This window comes from Callorhinchus milii, unplaced genomic scaffold, assembly GCF_018977255.1.
Source record: "Callorhinchus milii isolate IMCB2004 unplaced genomic scaffold, IMCB_Cmil_1.0 Scaffold2, whole genome shotgun sequence".
In the NCBI taxonomy this organism is placed as follows: Eukaryota; Metazoa; Chordata; class Chondrichthyes; order Chimaeriformes; family Callorhinchidae; genus Callorhinchus; species Callorhinchus milii.
In genome coordinates this window covers 108,298,090-108,310,304 of record NW_024704743.1, presented here as the reverse complement: position 1 = coordinate 108,310,304, position 12,215 = coordinate 108,298,090, and the positions used below count along the sequence as shown (strand labels likewise).

Here is a 12,215-nt window from a genome sequence, read left to right as displayed (position 1 = left end):
CTACCAATCTGCCCGTACCCTCTAAAACTCCATCCCGCAGTCCTCCGCGTCGCTCCCTCCCTTGCCTCCTTCAAGACCCATCTCAAGACACTCCTCTTCAACCATCCTTTTGATCACACTGCTTCCCCTCCTGTCCTCCACCCTCCCCAATCCCGACCCCCAGCTCGGGTCCAAAACTCGAACTGTCCAGCGCCTTGGGACATCCTCCCGATGTGAAACCCGCTATACAAATGTAATTTTGCTGTTGTTGTCTAGAAGACGTGATAAGGCGCTATATTCAAATGCAAGGATATATAAGTCCAAATGCTTCACAGGCTATACTGTAAAGTGCACTGTCTGCATGTAATTTTTGTGGGTGAACAATTATTGAATATGGTATAAAATTTTGCATTTTTATCCGTTCCCAAAGACTGGTGGTGAATGTGAACTCTTCTGCCCCCACCCACATAAGACCATAAGACTATAAGAGGTAGGAGCAGGAGTAGGCCATTCGGCCCCTCGAGTCTGCCCTGCCATTTAATATGATCATGGCTGATCTTCTAACCTAATTCCATTTACCTGCCCTATCCCCATATCTCTATCCTTTAGAATAGGGAACATAGGGACATGGGGACATGTTCCACATAAGGAACAACTGTTGGGTTCGAAGATTGCAGCACTCAGTATTCCTCCTCATGGCTTTACTGCGTCTGAGAATAAAGTAACTCAGGCGTTAGCACTCAAACTTTGGCTCCAAAACTGAAAAAAATCAGGCCTTCTTAGCGGTAGCAAAGTACCAAAGCAGCCAACTTCAACCAAATCAGTATGCCAAAGCCAGAGAAGGGGGCGGGGGAGGAGGGGATATTAACAACCGCAAACAGGCATTGGAATGGATAGGGAAGGACAATGTTTTATACCAGATTCCTATATGAAACATTGCATTTTTCACCCCAAACATTAACTGAATCGAACCACGTTATTTATTCAAAGTCAGACAAGAAGTAGCAGTCATAGGTGATGTTGGTGAAACCAGTACAAAAGCTGGAACTGTCGTACTTCATTTGCCAAAGTGAATCTGTGAGTTAAAGATTGCATGAACGGTAAATTGTATTATTCTCCACTTGCTGGTAACTTTACCCACTTTAACAACAGATATACTTCTAACACTTTTTTTNACACACATCTAGCACCAAGGTGGCTACATGTACCAGCTGGCAAAGAATAACACCGTAGCAATGCAACCAGTTCTGTAATGCAGACTGTGCCGTCATTGGGCATTACATGCTGATAAAGCGACTGAAAGATGGAAATATGTGGCTGCATAAAGGAAAATAGAGTCACACTGTTAGTAGTATTTGCTCTAGAAAACATGTCAATCAAACCTCACATTGCTTGCTTCAAATACACACCCATTCAACGTAATGATTTAAATGAAAAGCCTTACAAAAAACTAAAATTAATTCCTTACTTTATGTAGGTTTGCATCAGGAATCTTTTAACGTTACAAAGCCATTTGCAAGTCTCCAAGCTTCTAAACAGCTTGCAAGACAGTTGTGTGAATACTGTCAAAAGCCAGTGACTTTGAATTACTATCTCTTCTCCTGCCAAGATTCCAAAAGCTTTGGTTCAGATGCAGTAATGGAAAGCCTGCTTCCCCAATGGGAAGCAACTATCCAATCCAAAATTCATCAGTAGCATCAGTGACTTATCATGTCAGAGACTGAAACTGAAATTGTCCTAGTATTTGGGGGCATCTAAGATTCCTGCTATTTTTACACCTAATCATTAGCGTAGTGCCTTCTAGCTGGAGTTAAAGGTTTACTGAAGGAAACTCATAGCAACCCAGCAGTGTGGTTCCAGGGTATTTGCAATAGGGATACTTGTCTCATAGTGTTATTGCATTTTTCAGTTACCGAAGTGCTGTTTCTGCATAGGCTCATCAATACAGAGCAAACAGGCTGCACGGAGTTGAGATTGAATGCCTATTTGGCTTACATTGGTAACACTCTCACCTCTAGATCAGAAGGCAGTGGGTTTGAATCACACATCAGAGCTTGGTTTTACAACATGGCTGACACACCAGATGGAGCTCTGCATTGTCAGTGGTTTCACCCTTCAAACGCAAAAACCAAGACCTGGATATTAAAAGTCCAATAGCAGTATTATATGAAGAACAGGGAGATCTACCAGTGTTCAGAACATTGAAAATTTCTCCTCAACCAAATACACCATAAAGCAGATTAATTGATCATTCATCTAAGTCCTGTTTAGAAGATGTTTTCTAGTCCAAATTAGCAGGCATATTTGTATAACAAAGGTCACTACGCTTTAAATCAACTCACTGTATAAAGTGCTTTGAGAGGTTTTGTCATGGTAATGAAAGTATTCTTATTATTGTATGATTCTTTTTCATCTGGAGTCGCCGAGTCACAACAGAGTCAATTAGATGAGTTACTGATTTGTTATGTACATAAAATATTTATCTTTAACTCCTCAATTTCATTTCAAGACAATCTCTTATTTAGAATTTTGCCTAATCCAGTGCCCAAAACAGAATTGTCAAGCGCTTTGGCATATCCTCCTGATATGAAAGGCATTATATAAGTGTAAATTATATTGTAATCCAACTTGGGTCAAAATGATCACTGAGTAAACTATTATTTTGTGGTTCACAATGCACAGCAGTGAAAGTCCACAAAATATACAGTCTATAACTTTACATTATATTCTGTGAAGTGCTTTGAGATGTCTCGAAGATGTGATAAGCCGGGCCAATAGAAAAGTGCAGAAATATTTGCCAAAAATTGCACGGAGATTTGACAATTGTGGGCGGATGATTGATGCTATTGAGGTACATTTTATTGCATTTTTTCACGTTATTGATAAAACCTAAAAATGAGGAAATAATATGTATTAGATTGTTGCAGAAAAAATATTAATTGCTTCATTAACAAAAACTGGACAACCGTTTTTTGGGGGGGGGGGGGGAGTGGCGGAGTGGACCCAAGGGAGGCTACAGGAGCTCACTATCTTGTGCCTTTCGGGGGGGGCAGCACTGCACACAGATACAGAAACAGAGACCCAGAGAGAGACACACAGACAAACAGAGAGAGAGACACTCACAGACACAGAGAAAACACACACGCTCAGAGTGACACACATTCTCAGAGAGAGACACACACACAGATAGGAGAAACACAGACAATCACACAGAGACCTCGTAAACACACACACAAAAGAGACACACACAGACACACTCACAAACACATACATATAGAGGAGACACACAGACACACTCATGCAAGGACATTCACAAACATACACACATACAGAGGCGAAAGACAGACTCACATAGAGAGACTGACAAATACATATAAAGAAAAGACACTCACACACACACTCAGAAACACACAGAAAGAGAGACACACTCACATAGAGACATTCACAAACACGTAGAGAGAGATATACACAGACACTTACAGAGACACTCTCAAATACATAGAGAGACATCCTCACACACAGACACTCACAAACACATAGAGAGACACACACTCACACAGACACTCACAAACACATAGAGAGAGAGAGAGACACATAGACACTCACAAACACAGAGACACACACAGACAAACACAAGGTCTCTGAGTGAAGCCCATTCCCCGCTAGCGCCACACAGTGCATGCACGTCCGGAGCTGCCCCCACCCACAGTGATGACAGATTAAAAAAGTGAGAGACCCAGGGCCTAAAACAAGTTTTTTTTTACTGGGTTTGTAGCGGAGCGGGCGTTTGCGGCAAATTCCGCTCTTGCTTTGCTGCTGTAATATTGGATTTACATTTATATAAACCCTTCAAATCAGTTGGCTGGGAGCCAAAGTTTGGGGGGAAGGGGGAAGAAGGTGACTGAAAGAATTGTCAAATAGATAGCTGTTAAGGTGAGTTTCGAAGGTGGGAAAGTAGGGAGGATGGCGGAGGGACTTCAGAATGGGGTTCCAGAGAGCTGAGGGAGAATGGTTGAAAGCTGAAAGCTCACCCACTAATGGTGGGGCAGATCAGGCAAAGGCAAAGAAACAGACTGGTGTTTGCTGAATGGAGGGAGAGTCCAGGGCAGTCACAAGAGGTTGCAGAGATAGGGTACAGCGAGGCTGCAAGAGATTGGAAATTGAGGACAAGGATCTTGCATTCAATCCACTAGGATATGGGCTGCTGACCATTCAAGATATATATTACTGAGCTCCAAAATACATATTTGATCAAATCTGAATTTTCACAAACCAGATTAAGGAGCAAAAGGACATAAGGAAACAAGATGTGTAAACACCTCTAAGTCTCATTAACCAGCCAAGCTGGTCAACCATCAATAGTATCTTGGAGTACAACAGATCTGTCCTAGTTTTGCCAAGAATGTCCCCGCACACACTTTGCCACAAGGAATTTTTAAACAATCTTAAAAAGGTTGAAGGAATGACTGGACCCACTTGGGATTTGAACCCAGAACTTTTCTGGTTACCAGTCCAATACTGGCTTTTTTCGGTAGCTGACAGTGAGATGAGGGTGAGGGCTAGCATAATGAGCCAATGGGAGTCTACATCTGGAGTCTAAATTTTCTAGAAAATATTTCTGTTTCGGGCCCTGTCCAGCGAGGTCGAAATTCCAGATATCAGGAGTCCGGTAAACTGGGGTTTACTTTATATACTTTATCTTGAGAAGAGAAGAAAAAGGATGGGAGAAGGAAGGCATGAAGGAATGAAGGTGGGAAGGGAGGATATATTTTATGTGCCTTAGCAAGATAAAACATCCCAAAATCATGGCAAGTAATTACTGTCAAGGGCAGTGGCTATTTTTGTAACCAAACATAACAATTTATTGAAAAATATTTTCCTTTAGTAATTGCAGTTTGTAGAAGCAATACAACAAGAGCAATATTACTGGGGAAACACATTTAACTATGCAATGATACAAGTAATAAAGTGTAGTTCCCTGATCTCTCTCAATATCCACTTTATAACAAATGGCATGTTTTTCTGTGTGTTAATAAGAAGGTTTCTCCCAGTGTCCTGGGAACAATCCTTCAGATTAATTGGTCATTCATGGCTTTTTGTGGGACTCTGCTGATGCAAATGGCTGCTGTGTTTGTCTATAACGTGGAGTCCGGTAGCTCAGTGGTAAAGCACTCGCCTTGTAAGTGAGACACCTGGGTTCAATTCCAGGCAGGGTGAAATCTTGGGCAAGTTTCCTTACTCCACACGTCTAATAATAATCCTTCCAAAACAAAAACAATAATAAATTGGTCATTTTCAATCCATGACTGTTTGTGGGACACTGCTGTGCGCAATTGGCTGCTGCGTTTCGCCCACAAATATACGGTCAATTCACTTTACAGCATATTCTGTGAAGTGCTTTGAGGTGTCGAGAAGACGTGAAAAGTGCTATATCAAATGCAAGGATTATTATTATTTTTATAAAACCAGACACTATGTTTGACAGTAATTATCTATGAAATCCTTTGAGACATTTCCATGTGATAAGGCACTATAAAAAAAACCTTGCTTTCACAAGATCACAAGTGAGGTTCAGTTGAAGAAAGCCCATTTGATCTAATCTTTCCAGAAAACCAATTGAACCGTCTTCCCATTAGCTATCTCTTAAATGAATCCAGGGTCTACTACCCTCTCTAGTCACCAGCTGTTAATCACCCTCTGTGCAAAGAAATACTTCTCTGAGTCTGTCCGAAAATTGGCCTTCACACCCCTGATCCCTCACAGTTTCTTACTTGCAATTAAATTGGATTTATGTGAGCTGATGATATTGATGGCTAAGGGTTTCTCTCTTTGGGACGTCCTCATGACATGAAAGGCGCTATACAAATGTAATTTTGTTGTGTTTGTGTCAGCAAAAGACAGCGACGTGGCTTGAGAATTTCTGGTATAGGTTGAGGTCTCCACGTTCATTTCACTTGAGAACGTTTTTTTTTGCAGAGAGAGAGATTTTAATAAAGTGTCAGCAATAGCATTGGGCTACGTTCCCTCAGGGGTTCTCTCCGCTCAGACGAAGCATTTCAACGGCTCCCAGAAACAATTAGTCAAAATAAGGGAAAAATATGCGTAGCTTAACAAGTTTGACAATTTAATGCAATCCATTTTCTGTGCACTTATGCCATTCAAAATCACGTAGCTTTCCTTTGTCTGGTCTCCAAAGCACCATTAGAGGGGAAACACATCAATATCTTGTGATTTGTTATTTTGGCCCAATTTACCATTGCACAATTTTTCTATTTTTATTTTCATATTCACTCATTATTTTGCTCATGTCAAAGTTGCTTCTCTATTATCCCTTTTAATCACCGACACAAATCATCTGCCAAGCCTGCATCTTGTTAATGGGATTTGTTTTTGCAGTCAGCCATTACTAACCTTGTGCTTCTAATAAGCAGAATTTCTCATTTAGTCAAATCTTTTGATGTACTTGTCAACTGGAGACTGAGTCTCAGGTCCTGTATATTCTCTGAAGCGTGAGATTGAAGGTGAGAGGATGGATTCAGGAAGCTTTAGAGAAATATTAGCTATTTACTCTGACATTAATCCACAGGTAAGGGGGAAGGGTGTTAAATCGGTTCTTAATATCCAGTCACATTATGCTGACTGGAATAATATTTCTGAAGCTCAGTGAAAAGTGTGTAAAATCTGTTATGTAGTGATAGATGTTACAGAGACAATGTTAGTGGTGAATGAGGTGTGTAAACAGAAATGGGCAGGCAACACATTTTCATAGGCTGTTGTGAAACAACGCTAGTGCAAATCCTTTGTGATCGCAGGGTGAAATTAGTGGCATTTTATTAGCTACAATAACTACTTGCATTTATATAGTGCCCTTCACGTGGGGTAGCATCTCAGAACACTTAACAGTGGTGGAGCCTGACGCCAAGCTGAGGGGTGGGAAGAGGTGACCGTAAGCAGGGTCAAAGTGGAAGGTCTTCAGGCGTGATCTGAAAAAGGGGAAGGAGGGGGCAAGGTGGAAGTATTAAGGGAGAGAGTTCCAAGGTTTCAGGACGGGGTGGCTGAAAACATGGTCGCTGATGGTGGAGTGAAGGTAATGACTGACAATATGTTCTTTGTGAGACTTATGGCAAGCAACACGGTATGAAACTCTGTGACTTTGATTTTTTTTACAAAACCCCATTGGTCCTCATCATTTCTTCTACTGCCCCGAGTGAATTTGACCCCAGGCTTCACACTGAATCCTGAGCTACTTTGGTGAAATGGTACAAAATTTGCATTCTCCCCAGCGCTGGTGTGAGATTTTCCCAATTTGCTCAGATCTTTGATGACTCATTTTGTATGCTTTGCAAAATAGTGGTCTTTAAAAAAANTCTAGAACTTAAAAAAAGTTGAAAAGCCTTTCTTAGCAGTTTTGAATTAAAAAATATAAAATCCGTTGCATATTTTTAACAAACAAATTCACAAAGATCACAAGAAAAGATTAGATCAAAAAAGACCCTTAGGTTTGTCCGATTTCATCCTTTTAGAGCACACACTACCATCCTTCCATCATAGCATCAAGCTGATTCTTAAATGAATCCAGTGGCCTGGCCTCAATCATCCATCCTGGTAATGATGGCATCCAGCAATGATGGATCCACCACTGGGTCTTTTCCACCAGTTAATCTGGTTATTTTGCTGTGTAATGTCTACAAATACAATCATTGGACTTTACTGTAAATCCTATGAATCATTTTGAGACATCCTTACAAATTGAAAGAAGCTAAATCAAATGCAAGGATTATTAATATTTTATATTTATATATATTTTTCATTCCTAAATTCATCCCGAAATTCAACTTAATTTGGCTGCTCATCTCTATGTTATGGGATTAGCTGCCACGTTTGCTTAATTAACAATAGGCACTTGATTTCTGATTAATGGAATTTGTAAAGTGCATTTAAAATGTTTATTTTCACGTGAGAGGTGGTATATTCAATCAAATGATCGAAATTATTATATGCTTAGACTGCTTATTTGTTTATACTTGCCTTGTTTGTTTCCTGTCTATTCTTCTCTGCCTGCTCAAACCTCTCCTTGCAGCTGTTTATTCAGTGCGTTTTAGCATGTCCCGTGGTGCTTGTCATTTCTGCTCTGAAACAAGCTGTTCAGAGGTGTGTGAGCAACACTAGTCGATAAGGCAACTTTTGCTTTTCCTTTCTTTCCATTACGTCCTCTGAACAACTCTTCTGTGATTGCTTCTAGGGTCTTATTGTACCATATATAGTCAAATAACCACCAGCTGTGGCATGGAGAAATATTACAATAGTTTCTTTCTTTCTTTCTTTCTTTCTTTCTTTCTTTCTTTCTTTCTTTCTTTCTTTCTTTCTTTCTTTCTTTCTTTCTTTCTTTCTTTCTTTCTTTCTTTCTTTCTTTCTTTCTTTCTTTCTTTCTTTCTTTCTTTCTTTCTTTCTTTCTTTCTTTCTTTCTTATGATGATCATCATCATAATAATAGTAATATTCCTTGCATTTGTTTGATTTATTAACATACTGAAATGGATTCATACAGGTAAAATAGCACAATTCTCATCAGTCTAAATAAAAATCACAAACACCCCATTTACCTGAAAGTGCCAAAGAACAATTAAGACATTCCACTACAAAATACAAAGTCACTTCACTTTACAGTATATCCTGTGAAGTGCTTTGAGATGTCCTCCTGACTGGAAAGGTTTTTTATCAAATGCAAGGATTATTATTATAGTGACTAGTGCTCCATCTCAATTGCCCGCTGAATTAGATTTTGTCATACATGAACGATTAAAAACAAAACTACAAAACATAAACAAATAGCATTAACCTGCGGACAATGACTTCTCACTCAGATAAGCTGGCCTTGACATGGTTTAAAAATGTAGGGGGACAACTTCAATCGTGGGTCTAGATTCATGCCATTCATGCAGCATCTCAGAGCAAGCAGAATTTGGCTTCATTTTTGCTGTTGTTTTTCTGCAAGTTTTCTTTAAGAGCTGCAGAAAAACGGCTTCAAAGACTGAATAAAAAATTTGCTAAATTCAGCATGCTGTGAAATAATAAGAAAAATACGAGAAAATAGAGTAAATCTAGATCTAAACAGAATTCCCTGCCTGCACCCAGCCCTCCAATCCCTCACCAGCAGAGCATAGACTTTAAATGAGAGCTGTTAGCTTAAAACATTTCTTCAGAAAGCAGCATTTAATTAAAGTCTAAGCAATGGCTTTAAAGCAATGGTTGGTATACTGGAGCAGAGTACAGCGCCTGAATATAGCAGGACCTTGTGGTAACAAAGCCCTTTCTATAAGACTTTCATTTCTTCTCTGAATTTGTAGTGAAATTCTGGTCTCAGATATGAATGCAAACATCAATAGATGGACACGTTTCCTCCTCCACTGTGGCCCCCATGAGTTTGTAGGTGCAAGGTTTGACTATAAGTGAAAGGATAGCATCATGCGCCAATAGTGGAGTGTCTACACGTGTGCAAGTTGTACAGCACACAGCAAGAGAAGATTCTGTTTTAATTTAAAAAAGGTTAATTTTGACTCTACCATTGTGGATTAGTATCATTATATTTAAAACCAAACCTTACTTACAGGAAAACAGGCTTTAGCTCTACATGGGAGTGTTTCGGGGAAGCGTGATAGGAGTATGAATCAAGTCCACCTAGGAAATCAACTGAAACCACAACACAACGACATATGAAATACAGAGGTTCACAAATGGGGAATAAAAATGAAATGCATGAAATTGAAAACAGATACAGGCAGCAAACTGATAAACAACAAACAAGAAATTAAAAACACATATGCTTAAATAAAAACGTAAGTTATTAACCATTGAAGAACTAATCACAAAAAACAAATTTACAACAACTCGTGCATTTATATAATGCCCTTCATGCAGGATAGTCTCTCAGAGCGCTGCACAGTGGTGGGTTTGGACGCTCAGCAAAGGAAAAGAGGGAGGGAATGTGACCATAGGTGCAGTCGACGAGGTAGGTATTCAGATAGGATTTAAAGATAGATAAACAGTGGGGAGAGGGGGAGTTCCAGAGATTAGAGGTGCAGTGGCTGAATGTATGCTCAGCAATGGTGGTGTGAAGGGATCTGTAGGGGCCTATGTTAGATGACCGACAAGATTTTACCAATCTTTTCAGGTATAACTTTCCTCTGAGTTTATGGTAGGAACTTTTGTTTGCTTAGACTCTACACCTCACCAGAGCATAGAAGGCACTTTTAGCATCTTAACTTATATTTACTCAAGACTGCTGTATATTAACATTGAAAGTCCAAGTCACAGGCAAATTTTTATTTGTGAGTGTTGTGCTGATTGAGGTGAAAGGATGCCAGTGCTGACAAGGAATGATACTCTTTGTGGTATTCACTGCATGAATTTGCTGGATAACAATTGAGCCGCAAAAAAGGTTACCCCAGCAGTCACGAGAAAAGCATTACCCGGACATCTGCCATTTCTCCACTTCATTCTGATCTACATGTGTGGCAGATGTCCTGCAGATCAATGGGATAACAATAACAACAACTTGCACTTATATAGCGCCCTCCACGCAGGGTAGCATCTCAAGAGCGCTTAACAGTGGCTGATTCTGATCTGGGGGGGAGGTGGCCATAAGCACGGTCAAAAAGCAAAGTTGTCAGATGGTACTTGAAAGATAGGAGAGAGGGGGCAAGGCAGACAGATTGAGAGAGTGTTCCAGAGTTTCAGGGCGTAGTGGCTGAAAGCACAACCTCTGATGGTGGGGCGGCAGATGAGAGGGATGAGCAGGAGGCCGGTGCCAGTCGAGCGGAGGTGCCGGGTGGTGGATTGGAGAGTGAGGAGATCGGAGAGGTAGGGAGGTGCCAGGGAGCGAATGGACTTGAACACGAGAAGGAAGATCTTGAAGTCGATCCATTTGGGGATGCACTTTTGGTTACCGGCAAGGATCCTATTTGGGATTGGACTCTCTTTTTAGTGAAGCTAGGCAGCGCATCCTGCAGGTACAATCCCAATGTCAGCTTCAAATGCTCCTGGGTTATGGGAGAGATGCAGGGAAACTTTACACTCAATGTAACATTTCTTTACCAGCTTGTCCCCTCTGGCCTCTGGAACGCAAGTGACAATTTAGTACCAATTACATTATATGTGAACTAACGAGAACTCCACTCCAAAGCAATTTGCTTCCAAAGTGGAGTTCCCTTGGCTTCACACTACTTGCTGTCGGAGTTGATTTTAACAATCCCTGTTAGGAATCTCTGCAATCTCCACCTCCCTAACATAATGGAGATGGTACTATTTGATATAGAAAGCACCTATAGCTTATGGAATTGAAATATTTTCTTGTAAGATATTGTAAAATGTCTATCACACTGCAGTATGTTTATTCTCTACTTGTATTATGTACTAAGTCCAAAAAAANCTCCATTAAGAACAGATGGAGGTACCCAGTCACGCAGATCTAACAGGAATGTGCTTCATGCTGCAGTCGTATCACCTGTTCCTTTCATGGTTAAATGTATGAAAACCAGTGCAACAAATTAAAGATTACTGGATAAACAAACATCAATAAAGCAGCTGTACACAGCATCTCAATAAGTAAATATACATATTAATAAAACTTTTGCTAGAATGAAGATGGCAATGTCATTTTGGATAATGTAATATACTTTGCACAGCAAAACATGCTCCATTTCATAGAATGAGACAGTTTGAAAAATTATCTTACGCACTTGGAATATTGTGTGGAGTTCTGGTCACTGCAATATAAAAGGATATTGCAGCAATTGAGAAGATACAGAGAGGGCAAGCAAAATGATTGTTGGACGGAGGGACTGATTATGAGGAGCGATTGGGTAAACTGGGCATGTTCACACTGGAGAAGAGAAGGTTGAGGGACAATATGATTACAGTCTTTAAGATACTGAAGGCAATAGATAACATAGACCATGATAAGCTGTTTTATCTTGTACTGAACAGTGGAACAAGAGTACACAGACTGTGATTGAAGGGGGTTAAATTCAGAAAAAATCTGCGAAAACTACTTCAGTGAGTGAGTAGTAAATTTATAGAACAGGCTCCCTAGGGAGACAGTGGTAGCAGAAAAAGGTGTTTGTTTCAAGAACAAATTAGATAGATTTCTGCTAGAAAATAATATCTCGGGATACAGTATATAGTTTGGGACATGATATGTCAAGTGATTGACAGGATAGTGGAAAGTGAACTAGATGG

The 12,215-nt window shown here is 40.1% G+C and overlaps 1 protein-coding gene across 4 annotated transcripts in view; it reads right to left on the bottom strand.

Annotated features, from left to right (window-relative positions):
* LOC103180720 (sodium/potassium transporting ATPase interacting 3) overlaps positions 1 to 12,215 on the bottom strand; it is a 203,915-nt gene that overhangs the window by 2,756 nt on the left and 188,944 nt on the right. The window contains exon 6 of one of the 4 annotated variants that reach the window (XM_007896729.2): positions 9,587 to 9,668. The exons of 2 other annotated variants lie outside the window; for them this stretch is intronic. In XM_007896729.2, coding sequence (XP_007894920.1) covers positions 9,587 to 9,668 — 82 coding nt within the window. Of the gene's footprint in view, positions 1 to 9,582; positions 9,669 to 12,215 lie in introns of those variants that run through there. One more of the 4 variants, XM_042346951.1, reaches the window with a different exon arrangement.